The 16,147-nt window shown below is 47.8% G+C and overlaps 1 protein-coding gene across 5 annotated transcripts in view; it reads right to left on the bottom strand.

The window, feature by feature from the left end:
• FHAD1 (forkhead associated phosphopeptide binding domain 1) overlaps window positions 1-16,147 on the bottom strand; it is a 120,223-nt gene that overhangs the window by 64,540 nt on the left and 39,536 nt on the right. For all 5 annotated transcript variants that reach the window (XM_045548659.1, XM_045548663.1, XM_045548661.1 and 2 more), the window contains exons 5-9: window positions 11,004-11,107; window positions 7,995-8,231; window positions 3,583-3,706; window positions 2,541-2,671; window positions 136-225 (exon numbers count right to left, since the gene is read on the bottom strand). In XM_045548659.1, coding sequence (XP_045404615.1) covers window positions 136-225; window positions 2,541-2,671; window positions 3,583-3,706; window positions 7,995-8,231; window positions 11,004-11,107 — 686 coding nt within the window. The remainder of the gene's footprint in view (window positions 1-135; window positions 226-2,540; window positions 2,672-3,582; window positions 3,707-7,994; window positions 8,232-11,003; window positions 11,108-16,147) is intronic.

Below are 16,147 nucleotides of genomic sequence, written 5' to 3' on the forward strand. Positions count from 1 at the left end.
GGAGACTATGTTAAAAACAACGAACACAGGCCCCAGGGCTTCATGCTTTGTGAAGGACCAAGGATTCCACCGAGAACCTGAAGGTCAAAGTCTAATTTTTCTGGTGGCTCCTATGAATGAGGAAGTTCTACTCACAGTTTTGCAGAGTTTCAACTCTTTCTCTTCGGTGTCCCTGCGTTCCTTGTGTACTTCCTCTTTTCTCAGCTCCTCCTTCAGCGCTGAGCACTGCGGGGGGAGAGGACAACAAGAAAAGGGGCTGCATGGCCATGTGGGGTTGTTGTGTGGACGCTTCCAGGGCCCTGTGTTAGCCCGAGAGCATGTCCTGCCTGCTGTTCCAATCTAGTCACACACCCAGGTCCCCAAGGCAAGACCATCATGTCTGAGGGGCACATGGGCTCCTGCAGTCATCCCCAGGTCACCTCTCTCATGAGTCCTGAAGAACAGAGATCGCATTTCACCTTCGAAAGCCAGCAATCTAAACCACAAGAAAGATCCGGCTTGGGAGAGTCTAGTTTAAGAATATCCGCTCATGCCCTCAGAGGGGTCACTGGTGAGCGCGGACGGCTCTTAGTGTTTCATGCAATTTACTCCTCTGAGCCCCAGCTGCCCTGGTGGTGGGAATGAAACGAACACTTTGGCAGCAGCAGGCACCTAGAACATAAAGATGCACTTCCTTTTGGACCCAGAAGTTCCACTTTAGGAACGTATCCTAAGGACAATGACTGGACAGGCCAGGGAGTCTGCAGGTCCAAGGATGTTCTTCACGGTGTTATTAGCAACCGTGGAAAAGTCCAATAACTGGAGACTGGTTTATAACATCATGTGCATGCAAGAAAATATTGTGTAGCTTTTATGACCAATGATAAAAGCTTTTATTCATTAACTTGCGAAAATAGTAATTATTTAAAATTTAAAAAAATGTATATAGTTTAAATTTGTTCTTGTATATGCCATATGTATTTTTTCCAGGTGATATATAGAAACAAAATGGGAAGAATATGCATGAAAGTATTGACATTAATTTCTTGGGGTAGGTAGCATTTTTCTTCTTCTCTCTTTAATTTTGCTTTCCAGTTTTATCTATATATTATTATAAAATTAACACACATGACATATGTAATGTAGAAAACAAAAGAAAGACAGGGATTTCAAGTGTTCTTTCGAGCAATCCCTTCATCGTGAGGAGCCCGTGTGCTAATGGCAGGCACAGGCTGGAGGAGAACGCAGACCCTGTTCCAAGGTCATGAGGGAAGGAGAAATGGAGGCAAAAATAATCCCAGTGCACCTCGGGAGGTGGAATCGCCAAACAGGGGCTGTGTTCCCATATTTCTGCCACCAAGCATCAGCTCTACCCATCCCCTTTCCCAACACATACACACACACACACACATGCACAACCCACACACAGAGCAGCGATCCCACATTTAATCCAGGAAGTCAATCTGCTCCGGAGAAGCGGATGCAGAGGGCTTGGTGAGGCGGCTAACGAGGTGCAGAGGCAGAAGAGCACGGTTAAAATCAGCCTCTCACTTTTCAGAAAATGATTTTGTGAACCCCATTTCACTGATGAGGAGGAAGTGGAGGTCAGATCAGTTACAACAAAACCCAGCTCTGGGCGTGGACCCTGGTGTGTCTGACCCTGAAGCTCCCGTCCTGCCTTTCCCCAGCTGCAAACTGGGCATTGTCATCAGCGCCAGATGTTCCTTCTGCTGCCTCGTCCGTGGACCCTCAAGGCCCACCCCGCCTTGGCACCCACGCAGGCCTGGCTGACCGGCCAGGCAGCTGCTGTGAATCGGGCTTTTGCCACCTGAGGTGAAAGCTATTAGGTTTTACCTTGACTCACTGAAACAGACAGATCACACAGACACTGTGCAGTCTTATCCTATAGGATCAGAATTCTAAAGTCACAGCACTGAAGGTAAAATTTGCAAATAGTCAAAATCACATTTACAAAGCTCTTAACTTGCCTAGCAGGTTCATTTCACACAGGGCGATTCTTATGCACACTGAAGTCTAAGGGAAGAAGTGAACGTCTGCATAACCAGCTGCACCTGGACCTTCACACATTCTGCTTCGAAGGCAACTGTGCAAACCAGTGGGGCAGAGGTGAAGCCAGTTGCGGTCCTCTTGCACACAGTGCGATTCTATTCCGCTTTAACATTAAGCCTTGTCATGGAAATATGTGCTAAGAGGTGTGTTCATGGCTGGGATTAAACAAACTAATTTATAATGGGCGTTAGAAGGTGTTTGCTGGATTTGAATCTACCTCTTGCTTAATCTGAGCCACATGCACACTGCTCTCTGAAAAGCTGCAAAGAACTTGGCCACCCATCCGGTCTTTCTCGGAGGGCATTTCATGTATTGGACCCTCAGCAGCGATCCTGCTTAGGCCCTTGGCACGGGCCTCATCCCACCGCGGTGTGAGAGGAGGGAGGAAAGGTTACAGTACGGGCCCAGGGTAAATGAAACGAGTGCATCATGCGACGTGAGTTGCTTCTCACCCATCAGCGACAAGGGGTGCTGAGGCCGTGGACACTCACCGTAGTGCCGAGGGCTTCCAGCTGGTGATCCTTTTCTTTGTTCTGACTTTTTAGTTGGTTCACCTCCTCTTTTAGTTGTTGAACTTGCTCGTTCCTTGCTAGCATGTCTTTTTGTAAAGATGACACCATGCCTGTAAACAAAAGACTCATCGAGTTCAAAGAGGCAGTAAGGATTACTGTCACCGCTGCCACTGTCAGCCAACTTGTGACAAGCCTGGCACTGAGGAAGGAGGCGTCCCCAGGGATCCTAGAGGCTTGAATGGGGCTGAGACCAATACCCACTGGACATCGTTTGTTTAAGGTCTCAGTGAGTGTAAGGAGAAGCTGGTGAATGCTGCTGGGGACAGGAACCACCTGCGGGGGTCCTTGTGGGCGTGGGCTGCAGAGCTGAGACAGGCAACACCAGGGCCCTGGGGAACAAAGGCCCAGCAGATGCAGGGACCAGGAGAGGCCATGAGTTGGGCTTGTGGCAGAAGAGACGTGTTGGAGGCTGTTGCTGGAGTAGATGGAGTCACACTTGTCTGAGTCTGCAACTTGTCCCTACCAACTTATTAGCTCAGTGGTCTTGAACAAGTTACTTAACCTCCCATTGTATCTGCTGAGTTATTGTAAGGGTTAAATGGGAGGATATGTATAAAACCTAGTAGAGTGGCCAACACATAGTGTGTGTCACCTGCTACCTTTGATTATTTGTGGCAGCCGGCTTCCAAAATGGCCCCAATCATCCCTGCCCCCTACCATTCATGCCCTTGCGTAGCCCCCTCCTGCTCTGAATAGGGCCGGTGTGTGTAACCAATATGATATTGGGGAGACGGCGGCTGACTTTGAGCCAGGCCCTGTGCTAGGAGCCGGATGGCAGATAAACCTCTCCTGAGGATGCACTAGAATTCAAGGACGGTCGCTGCCTGAAGGGCTGCTGGGAACTCTGGGCTGCAGCCAAGTTCAGATAACAAGTGCGGTGGTTGATTGGTGATGTCTGCCGAGGCCATGAACATGGGGGAAGGAGTGGAAGCTCCCAGGCCCAACTCCAGAGAGAGCTCACCTGAAGAGATGGCGTTGTCCCTCTTTAAGCTCTCGCCCTCCGTCTTCAGGGATGTGATTTCTGAGTTCCGCTCGGACAGGGTGTGGCACAGCACCTGGCTGTAGCCTTTCTGTAGGGCACTGATCTGCAGGGGGAGGCAGCGCAGTCAGAGGGGGCCAGCCCACGTCTGCAAGGCACATGGGTGCTTCTTACCAGTTGGACAGAAAGATGCTGATTCATCTTTGTTTGGGGTGTGGGGTAAGCCGAGCTTTTAAGTTTTAATCAGTGGACGGGGCAGGAGAGCTCTGTTCCTGCAGTGACCACCAACCACTTCCTATCTGATCCAAACATGGACCTCATGTGGGGATACCTGACTCCTGAGTAGGCTCCTGCAACCCCTGGGCTCTCTGCCATGAACGGACCAGCTGCGGGCTCCGGTCACCCAGCACTGACTGGACACAGAGCAAAGTTCAAGAGAGGGAAGCAGGTTATAAAATTAATTCCCTCAATGATAACCACAATAGGTTACAGCTCATAGAACACTGTTAAGCTTACAACGGCCACTCGCAGACACTACTCCAACAGAGCCTCGCAGCATCCCCGCAGGGTGCGCCCACGAATGTCCCCATTTTGCAAGTGACTAAAGTGGGACTCAGAGAGGTGAGGCTGCCTGCGTGGGATTGCACGGCTAGTCAGCGGTGGAGCTGCAACTCCAATCCAATCTTTAGTCACCTGGCTCTAGTTCTTCCCATCTTATCACCTGGCTCTAGGAACCAGCAGCAAAAGCCTGGACCCGGGAGCCAGGCTGCCGTCTCCCCATTCTGTCTCTGCCACTGCAGGTGTGTGAACGTCGGGCCACACTGATTCTGTCTCATTTCTCACTCTGTAACTTCAGTGTTGCTAGTCCTGATCTCATGGAATTGTTGAAGGTATTTTAATAAGTTAGTACATTGGTCCCCACCCTTTTTGGCACCAGAGACTGTTTTCATGGAAGACAATTTTTCCACGGACTGGTGGTGGGGGGATGGTTTTGGGATGATTCAAGCACATTTCATTTATTGTGCATTTTATTTCTATTATTATTACATTGTAATATATAATGAAATAATTATACAACTCACCATCGGTTGTGGACCCTTGATTAGTATATGTAAAAGTGCTCAGACCATGCCTGGCACATGACACATAGATAGTAGCTATGATTATTCCCCGGTGTGTTTTAGCTTTGGTTTCTCTTGCCTGTCTTGGGGAAGGTAGATTGGTAATGTTTTGGGGTGCATTTGTAAGCTTTGTCTAGGCTCACTTAAACACCAGTGTGATTGTTACTAAGAGGAAAGACAAGAGTCCCCGTTAATCGCTGCATCATGTCATAGGCATAGCATAAAAAATGATGGGGTGAGGGGCGCTCAGGTAAGGTGGGTACAGGTGCATAGTGCACCTCACCACCAGATGGCGCTCACAGTCTTTGTTCTTGGTGTCCCTGAAAATTTTGTGGTTATGATTCAGTAGTAGAATTAACAGAAGTATCGGGTTTAAAAAAAAAAAAAAAAAGGTGGGGGGCTGGGGGTGTAAAAAAAAAGAATTAACAGAAGTATCAAGGTTTCACAATTTATATGGCTAATTTCACTCACCACTCACATTTTCCCTGGAGCATCTGAGACGGTAGAGAAGCAGTGTGTGGGAGGGAGGGACACAGCCCAAAACGTCCCCCACCCTCCCCAAGGCTATACTTTTGCATGTCTGTATTTTGGAGACCTTAAATGAAAAAAAATTGTTTCTCCTCTTCCTGTTCTCTGTGGGGGAAAATGCAACTTTCCCACAAAAGGGATTTGTAATTTAAAAAAATGTTCCTAGCTCTTCTCAGCCTGATGCTTTTGTTTGTATGATACCAGAGGCATGGCCAGAGACAAACTTCCAGAAGAGTTGGGAAAACACGCCCCTCGAAGACTCCAGTGCTGTCTGACAGATATAAAATATTTCAATCGAAGTATCAGAGCTCTAGGATTTCAGTTTGCAGGAAAACTCCAAATAGTCTTCCAACCTCCTCGTTACTTTCACGACTGAAATAAATATCCATATTGTCTATAATTGGCATAAATCCCAAGATGTTTAATGCATGCTACACTGTGTAATAAAATGGGCACTGGATCATAAGAAAGTTAATAGTGCTAGGAAAAGTGATTGCTTCAAGATAATAATTCGGCTGCTAATTAGCACGGGCAGGCAGTGCAGCCCACACTGAGGTGAGCATTTTCTAGTGGTTCTGTATCGGATCGAAGATCTTTGAGAGCAAATCAATATGCACATACTTTCAGGGGACCCAGGAGAACATATAAACTAATCAGAACAATAAATCAACCTGCCATGTGGCTTATACTTGTGGTTGAATGTTCTGTTGGCAATAGGATATTTAAGAAACTAAAATGTGAGCAGATGGGGCCGGGCGCGGTGGCTCACGCCTGTAATCCTAGCCCTCTGGGAGGCCAAGGCGGGTGGATCGCTCGAGGTCAGGAGTTCGAGACCAGCCTGAGCGAGACCCTGTCTCTACTAAAAATAGAAATAAATTATCTGGACAACTAAAAATATATATAGAAAAAAATTAGCCGGGCATGGTGGCGCATGCCTGTAGTCCCAGCTACTGGGGAGGCTGAGGCAGTAGGATCGCTTAAGCCCAGGAGTTTGAGGTTGCTGTGAGCTAGGCTGACACCATGGCACTCACTCTAGCCTGGGCAACAAAGTGAGACTCTGTCTCCAAAAAAAAAAAACAAAAAAAACAAAAAACAAAATGTGAGCAGATGAAGCGATTTGGATTAAACCAACTGCACCCTCTAGTTCAGAGATGCCTTGTTATAAAATACCTCTTTCAATTACGAGTGAAGATCAAGGTGAGGAGGAGGCAATGGTATGGAGATAATTTCTTGGTGAAAAAACAAATTTCCACATATCACTAGCCACTTTAAACAATACTCAAATTGTGACCTGTGGACACAGACTCAAAGATATGTGAGAATTACTCATCCCTGTCTACACACCTTGCTCAGGAAAGCTCTCAAATGGGAAAATTACCAAAAAGGTTATTTCTCCATCCGATTGCAAAACTGGGTTCAGATGGAGAGAAACAGGCTCATCAGTGAGTACACTGCAAGTCAAGGCGGCCGTCTGCAGTAGTGGTTCCTACAAAACCTGCTGCTTTCATTGTTCTTGCAAAAACAGGTTGGAAGGAGGTCACTGTTTGAATACTAGAGCATGTATTTGTGCACTTGCTTGTGCTGTCTCCCTCACTAGAACATAACTGGCGGAAGGCGAGGGTCACGTCTGCCTTGCTCCCTGCTGAATTCCTGAGCCTGGAACAGGGCATGGCACTGGGTAGACACTCGACAAATATTTATTTGAATAAACGAGTAAGTGGATGAATGAATGAACACTGTCCTACTAGAGTTCTGGAAGGTGGCTGGGCCCAGTCCTTGCCCTCATGGAGCTGGCAGTCTCCAGAAGACCCTCCTAGGTTCACCAGGTCTAACCTAGGCACTTTCTAGGGCACCCTTTCCAGGACTAAAACTGCACACCTCAAGTCGGGTGGAGAAGGGCGAGGCCGTACACATGCAGGGAGCCAGAGAGCAGAGGCCCAGGCATGACCACGGTTTAAGCGGCATTGTGCAATGAAGCCAGAAGTCTCAGTGGCCCCTTGCTTTTTACCAGCTTCGTTGAGATATAATTTAAGCAGAACATCACCAGCCAATTTTAAAGTAGTTCTTTAAAAAAGGAAAGAAGGAATTTGGATCTTGTTTTGAGAGAAGGGAACATGGCTGGTAAAGCCAGAAATTCCAGGTGGAGAACGGCTGTGTGATGAAATGCCCTATTAAGTGAGCCAGGAACTGCCTCGAGGGTTTGGTAAAAGGCCTAGGTGTTTGGAACACTGGGGGCTCCTTCTCCCCGCTCAGCTCACTGCCCATAGCTCTTGCTGGCTGGGGCTGGAGGCGGGTGAGAGGTGGCCACTGAAGCGACAGCGTTGGGGGAAATAGGAAGTGGGCTGAGAACATGGGGTTTGCAAGGAGGCAGGCCTGAGTTCGAATTCCACCACCACCTCTAATGTGCTGTGCAAGCTCTAACCAGTTCCTGGGTGTCTCTGGGACTGCCTCAGATTCCTTATCTATATAATTGATGTGTCAGAGATTGGGAGATTTAATTAAGTTAATGCAATTAAAGTACTTTGCACTAGTGCTTGCATGTGGCTGGTGCTTAATAAATGCTAATGGTGGGAACTTGCCAAGTAGTCTCTAAACCCGGTGGATTTGTGTTCTTAACCACTGTGCTACATGGACCATCCCCTCTCTAACTCTCTCAGTGGCTTGTCCCCAGTGGTGCCCCCGGGCTCCCCAGGCACTGGCCTGAGAGCTGCCACCCTGTGTTGTACCTCTAAAGCTGAGTCCTACCTGGCTTTTCAAGCTCTTGATCTCTTTCTGTTTGGCACCAATGTCTTCATCCAGGACCTGAAACTTCTGCGATATCTCCCGCTCGTTCTGCCTGGAGGTGGCGGTCTCCAACAGCTGCTGGCTCAGCTGGGCCACCTCGTTCTGCAGCTTCATTATCACGGCGTCTTTGTACTTGGATTCAATCTCAAAATCGGAGAGGCGGCTCACCTCTTTCCCCAGCAGCAGAATTATTTCATCCTGGGTAGAGATGAAATGGGAAACTTACTAGATGTGGGTCCAGGTAAAAAAAAAAAAAAAAAGGTAGGAAAATTAGGGTGTAATTCTTTTGGGAAGGCACGGGCAGGCAGGGAGGGAAATGGCAGATTTGAAGCTATCCGTCCCTGGAAGCTCAGAGAGAGAGAGAAGAGCTTGGTTAAAATCACATACTTGTATATAGACCCCTATAATAGACGTTTATACCTCAAAGGCACGGAAACTTTCCTTTCTCTACAATCATACTTTCACGTTGAGAACAACCATCCCATGTGGGAGGTTTTGTTGCCAGAAAGTTTATTTATAACATTTTTAGGAATTAATTTACCAGGCCTCAGTCTAGCACCTGGGGACCTAGGAAAGGTAATTAGGCAAATGACATTCTAGTCGACCACATTCTGACTATAATGGGGCTATTTAGCTTTAAAAATTTCATACGGGCTGAAACATTTCTTTTCCCTTTCCTCTCTTCTGGCACTCCTGCCTCTTTCGGTTATTCACATAAAAATTTACTCCAGGCAACTGAGTCATGAAAAATAAATGAGAGGGGAATGATGGTTTATGCGTACGCGCTCTTGTAAACTTCAGACTGGAAAAAACCCTGGGCTGGCGGATTTACCCACAGGTGTAATTAACTCAGTCCTCCATCGCTCAAAAGAAAAAGCGCCACAGCCAAAGAATTTGTTAGGTTTCTCAAAAAAGGAAAGAAAAAACAAAATCCCCTGAACTTTTCATCAGAAGTCATCAATAAAACATCAGGAAGAGTGAAAACAAGATTCCCCTGAAGTTTTTTCACGTGCAGCTATGGAATTTCTGACCAATGACTTTTGAAGGAAACCGAGCCCACCCAGCAAGTTCCCGTTGGCTGGAAGGAGGGAAACGGGCAGTTTCTGGGCCAGCTCATGGCCTGGGGGCCCCCAATTAGCCTGGGGAGCGACAAGGTTTTGGTCATGAGGGAGCCCCTCTGGCATTGTCAACTGCTGCCAAGTGTCTTTCTTTGGGTCCTTGTGAGTGCTTGTGGCAAAATTTTAAGGGACAGCCTCAGACAGATTCCACGCTCCTGGGTAGCCCCGCTGCTTCACCCAGTATGAGTCACCCAAAGTCTCCGTGTTTCCCAGGTGCCTGTTCAGAATCCCTGCTTCCTTTTAGATTGTAAACTTGAAATTTACAGACATGAGTTTGTCTATGGCCTTTTTTTGGAGACCTGATGGAGGAAGCCAGACTGGGGGAAACAGTGGAGAAACTGGTTGTTCTGATGACATCATTTAATCTCCTGGATCCAGCCACGCCTGAAGCTAGTAGGCCTTTAAATTTTCCAATAAGATAAGCTAATAAATGCTTCCCCCACCCCCCAAAACTAATTTGTTTATTGTCATGTGCACTTGAAGGAGTCCTGGCAAGTCAGGGCATAAAAGTTCATAAATAGAAAATTACAAGTGGGGTTGAATCATATTTCCAGTTTAGCAACTGTGGTGGATTAAAAAATGGCCACAAATACTTTGCAGCTTCTGCCATCAAACAGTGGAGTCTATTTCCTACATCCCCTAAATCTACGCTGCCCTGTGACTTGCTCTGACCAACAGAAAGTGGGGGAAGTGATGTTGAGTGACTCCCAGCAACTTCTTATGAGGCTGTACAGCTTCTGCCCTGGGAACCACCATGCTGCTGTGGAGAAGCCCAGGATGAAAACCATGTGCAGAGAGGGGCTCACCATTCCAGGCGTCCCTGACATGGGAATGAGGCCCTCTGAGACCATCGACCCCTGCCAAGTCACCAGCTGACCTCAGCTGCATGACTGATACCAGAAGACACCAGCAGAAGAACCTTTCATGTCAACCCATAGTGTTGTGGAAAATAATAAATTGCTGTTTTAAGCCAATAAGTGTTGGGCTGGCCTGTTACACAGCAGTGGGTAATAGACAGGGCACCCAGGCCTGGCTTCTCACCCTACTGCAACGGTGCCCAAAGTCTGGCCTCAGGACCCCTGCATCAGAACTACCTTCAACCCGAAGCTGCAGATTCCCAGGCGTGTCACTCCCGGATGCAACAAGACCCCAGGTGATTCTGCTCCTTGCACACTGAACGCTGCTGCAGGCTCAGGCCCTGATCCTTAAGTAAGCAACACACTGTTGGACTGTTTCTTTAAGGATAATTCTCAGTTGTGGCTAAGTGGGGAGAAAACCTGGCTCCAACCTTCCCAGGTTTACTTAAATTCACCTGTTCCGACCTTAGTTCCGGTCTCACTCTCTAAACCTTTCTGTTTCTTTAACAAGTCTCTCTTTCTTGTTTGCTCAGTTGTCTTTGACCTCAGCTCTCACTTCCTCCTGCTAGGAAACGTGTTTTTCCCACCACTGTTCCTCCACCAGCTTAGAAGTTCACCAGACCTGGGTTTGAATCTCAGTTCTTCCCCTTGCACTGTGCAACCTTAGGCAAGTTACCTGATCTCTCTGAGCTTCAGTTTCCTTATCAGCAAAGTGAGGGTGATAAAATCTGTTTTGAAGACATCGAAGATTAAATGAGCTAATGAATGTACAGTGCACAGGACACAGTCTAGCACACAGTGGGTGCTCAATAAACAGTGGAGGTGGATATTGTTATTTGGGATAAAACTTTGGTTGAATGTCCTGGGAATAAGAGGTGGTTTCCTGGAAGCAAGAACCTGAAAGGGCCCTTCCAGGCCACAGAGAACAAGAGGCATTGGCAAGTCCCTTGCAGTCCGCCTGCTGCCGTAGCTCTGCCCTCCCCTGACACCCTCACCTTGTCCTGCTGGGCCAGGTCCTGGTCCACATAAATTTCCGTGGGAGTTACTGGAATTCCCTCGGCCACTGACTGGTCCGGCAATTCCACCACATTGGTCCACACTAAGGCATAAGGTCAACAGAGAGCACAGATGACATGAGTTTCCCTAAGGCTTTGGAGAATATTTTCAGATTAGTTTTCACGTTTGTTTCCCCCTGAGATTGACACTGTATGTAATTTTAAAATTACAAAGTGGTGCGTATGTTCACTGAAAAGCAATGAAAGCATCACAGAAGTGCTAGAAAGGGAGAGAGTCGCCTCGTTCCTCTCCCCCCCACCCCGTGCTGACTGCGCCGTCGTCCACACTGATGTGTCTCTTTTCAGACTCTTTCCTGTGCTGTGGAAGGGCTGGCGACCTTGGGCAGGTCATTTAATCTCTCTAAGCCTCAGTTTCCACAATAGAGTTCAGGAACACTGACAGTCTCTGTCCTAAAGGGCTGTCGTCAACGAAGCGTGAGGCAGAGCAGGGTTGGCAAACTACAGCCCTTGGGCCAAATCTGGCCCACCGTCTGTTTTTAAAAATAAAGTTTTATTGGCACACAACCACGGTTATTCATTGATGTACCATCTATGGGTGCTTTTGTTGAGGCAGAGTTGAATATTTCCAATGCAGACCATATGGCCCACAAAGCCTAAAATATTTTCTATCTGGCTCTGTGAGACTGTGATTTATGATAAGAAATATACATTCTTGGCCCTCCATATCTGTGTGTTACACACTTGTGGATTCAACCAACTGTTGGTTGAAAACATTTGAAAAAAAAACACTACAAATACAAAACCAATACAATATAACAGCAATGTACATAGCATTTACATTATATTTTATGAATGAAGGATCTGCGGCACAGAGATGTCAAGTACTCACCCAAGGTTACACAGCTGCTAAGTGGAAGACTCAAGATTTGAACCCAGGTTTGTTGGATTCAGAGCCTTTGCTCCTAACCATCATGCAGTAAATGTGCTGACCTTCATGATATGTTGTTGAATTTTACAGAGCAGTTTACCAGTGTTAAGTTCAAATGATCCCTTTATTGTACTATTATTTACAATATATGTGAATAAGGATAAGGATTTTAATATCACCCCATGTAATTTCCATTCTCAGTGATTCTCCCTCCCCCACTTCTATGAGCTTTGCCATTAAGATTCAGCTTTGGAGCTGAGGCTTTATTGCCTGCAGAAGGAGAAGGGTGAACACCACCTAGGAGTCCGTGACCCAGGACGATTTTGCCCCTCTGAGGACATCTGGCAGTGCCCGGGACAATTTTGAGTGTCACAACTTGAGGGGGGAGGGAGGATTGCTTTTGGCATCAGTGGGTAGGACTCAGGGATGTTGCTGAACACTCAACAATGCACAGGACAGCCCCCACGACAGAGAATTATCAGCCCCCAAATGTCAGAAGAGACAAGATTGAGAAACCCTGACCTAGAACAAGTCAGTCCTTGGCTTCGGGTTTCCAGACAGAATTTTTCAAATCTAAAGCAAGATATTGATCTAGAAGAAAAAACAATTTTACTGGAAGAGTCTAGCTTTGTTAAGAGAGGAAAAGGTTTTCTCGGAACCCTCAAAAATGTTTTTTTTCAATTAAGAGCCAGCCTGGAGGACTGGAGCATAGAGCTTGCTCCAAGGCATGGACGTAAGGGGACTCTTCACCACAGGAAGATGGAAGCCCTTCTCTGACTTGGGAATGGGGGTGAAAGTTTGGGAACAGCCATCATAGCGCCTTCTCAACCAAGATGATACCCTGGTGGAAGGCCCAGGTGGAGCTGAGGGCCTCAAAGCCACAGAACTTTTCCTTCATTTCCCAGGGAGGACGTAAGCCCCTTAGAGAAGCCCCAAGTTCAGCATGGCCCTGGAGAAACAGGTGGAGAAATGCCCTTATTAGTGACTGAATAACAGAAAGAAACAGCCCCTGTGTCCACAATGGAAGAATGGATTTAAAAAATCCTGTGATATGTGCATAGAATATTACTCAACGATAAAAGGAACAAACTCGTGATACAGACAACAAAATGGATGAATCTAAGAAATATGCTGAGTGGACAAAGCCTTACATGAAAGAACATATACTACATGATTCCGTTTATTTGAAATTCTAGAACAGGATTCCCTAATCCATGGTGGAAAAAGAATTGGGGGATGGGATTGGGAACTGACCGGGAAGGAGCATGAGGGAACTTTCCGGGGAGGCGGTAACATCCTGTGTCTCGACAGGGGCTGGGCCATCTAGGAGCGCATGACTGTCAAAACCCCATGAGTGTCCACTCAGGCCTGTGCATCCCGTCGTGTGGTGGCCAGTCCCCTGGCGGCCCCAGTGATCCTTGCTCCTGGCGTTCACACCCTTGCCCAGTCCTCTTCCATACTGAGTGGGCTGATATTGATCTGCTCCGGCTGCCGCAAAGTACCACAGCCTGGGGGCCTTAACACTAGCAAGTTATTTCCTCACAGTCTAGAGGCTGTAGGGTCAAACTGTCTGCAGGGCGGTTTCTCCTTGGCTTGCAGACGGCCACCCTCTGGCTGTGTTCCCACGTGGTCTTTCCTCTGTGGACGTGCATCCCTGGTGTGTCCCAACCTCCTCTCGTAAGGACAACAGTCAGGTTGGATTAGAGCCCACCCTAATGGCCTCATGTTAATTTAATTACCTCTTTAAAGGCGTTATCTCCAAATTTTGTCACATCTGTGGTGCTGGGGGTTAGGGCCTCAGCATATGAATTTTGAGAAGACATAATTCAGCCCATAACAGACCTCATCTATACAACCACGAGTATTACAGAAATGAAGGAGTTTGTCCCCAGAGGTTGGATCATAAGAAACGTCACAGCTTCTGCTTTGCTCTCTGGGGCTACTCTCTCCTAGACAGCAGCGGCCATTTCATGAGGAGACTCAAGCAGCCTGTGGAGAGGTTCCCTGGTGCAGAACTGAAGTGTCCTCCTAACAGGTGGTAAGGAACTGAGGGCCCCGCCCAAAAGCCATGTGAGTTGTGTGGAGATGCGTCCTCCAGCCCCAGGCCAGCCCTCAGATGCCTGTGGCCCTGGCCGACAGCTTGACTGCAACCTCGTGAGAGACTCTAGAATCCCCCAGCTAAGCCACTGCCAGACGTCTGACCCAGAGAAACTGTGTGGGCTGATTCACGTTCATTGTTGTTTTATAACCTTAAGTCTAGGGCAATTTGTTATGCAGCAATAAGTAGCTAATACAGATTCTGGCAGCAGGAGTGGGGTGCTACCTTAACAAAACCCTAAAATGTGCAGTGGCTTTGGGATGAGACAGTGGCCAGAAACCTGAGGACTTTTGAGAAGAATCCTAGCGAAATCCTGAGTCGCATCAAAGAGTCTGTTAGTTGAAGCCCGAGAGCCTCCAGGAGGCAGTAAGTGGAGATGCTTAAAGAAAAGTGGGGAAAATGTTATCGGGGTTGTGGGACCCTTGTGACAGAGTGGCAGTTTCATAACATGTTCCCTGCGGTAACGTGGAAAGGAGGAAATGCCCCTAATGAACTGGGTGCTGTAGCTAAAAAGATTTCCAGGTGGAGCATTGGAAGGTGCCACCTGGCTACTTCTTGCCACTTACAGTAAACGTGAGAGGAGAGAGATCGGCTAGAGGAAGGGCCATTAAACAAAAAGGAGCCGGGACTTGATGTAATGGCCTTGACATTTCTGGCCTCTCCACGTGGCAAATGAGATTTAAGAAAGAGGTTCTGGGCAAAGATCACATCAGGCAACATGGTGTAAAGATGAAGCCCAGGCTGTGGCTGATCCTTGTGGGGAACAGAAGACTGGAGGCTGTGTCTCAGGGAACCTGTAGTCGAAGCACAGCCTTCCAAGCAGCTTGTGCGTGCTGTGCCCCGCAGCCTCGGTGGAAGCCCAAGCTAGAGAAGAGCTGATGTTAAAGAAATCTGTGGGCACAGCTTTTGCCTAAGAGGGTGAACCCCAGCAACAAAACGGCCGACTGGCACTGGCAGAGACAGAGACACTACAAGAGTAAAAGAAACCTTTCACCTCCCAAGCTCCTACAGGCAAGAAGAAAACTGATAAAGCCACACAGCTATGAGCACGTGATACTTTCATGTAAAAGGCAGGATGACCCAGAGGGCAGGGGTAAGTGCCCAGAGGGCAGAGCCAAGAGCCATGGGAAAGTCATTTCTGGGCAAGAGCAGGACCAAATCCCAACCATGGAACTTCCAGCATTTTCCTGGGTGGATTTCAGAATTGCTATGGACCAGTGACTCCTGTGTGTTTCCTGTTTTGTCACCTTTTGAACAGGAGGAATGTCCGCAGCAGTCATCCTGCGTCTGCTGGGTGTGCGAGAGACAGATAACTCGTCTCTTTAGTCCACAGCTATTTGCGCTGATAGTAGGTGTACTTGAGCTAAACTTAAGGGGTCACACCCAGTGCACCCTTTCTGTACCTGGACCTAAATTAGATGATGAGATTCTGAACTGTGAGCTGATGCTGTGATGGGATGAGACTTTCGGGGGTCTCAGGATAGAGTGAGGGTATTTTACATGTGAGGGGGGATGAATCGTCGAGGACCGGGGCAGACTGTGGTTGGCAGCCTCCAAGATGACTGCCAGTAATTCCTGCCTCCTGGTGTGGAGGCCCATGCATAGTCCCCTTCCACACCGGACAGAGCTGGCCTGTGGAACTGAATGGATACTGCCGAAAAGACAGAGTGACTTTAGAGGCTTGGTCAGTAGAGACACTGTAGTTTCCACATTGCTCTCTTGGGTCACTTGCCCTGGAGGAGCCAGACGCCATTCTGTGAGGACACCCCAGCAGCTCTGTGGAGAGGTCTGCGTGGTGAAGCACTGAGGCCTCCTGCCCACAGCCACGTGAGTGCGCCATCTTGGAAGCAGATTCCCTGGCCCCAGTCGATCCTTCAGGTGACTGCAGCCCTGACAGACCTCTTGACTGCAACCTCATGAGAGACCCTGGGCCATGGCCATCAGCCAAGCTGCTCCCAGATTCCTGACACGCACAAAATGTATATGGTAACACAGGGTTTTTGTTTATTTCTGGCTGATAAGTTTTAGGGTGATTTGTTATACAATTGATAATTAATACACATTGTATGTTAATTTTACCAAAATAGACAAAAACTG

The sequence above is a fragment of the Lemur catta genome, chromosome 3, assembly GCF_020740605.2.
Source record: "Lemur catta isolate mLemCat1 chromosome 3, mLemCat1.pri, whole genome shotgun sequence".
NCBI classification, from domain to species: Eukaryota; Metazoa; Chordata; class Mammalia; order Primates; family Lemuridae; genus Lemur; species Lemur catta.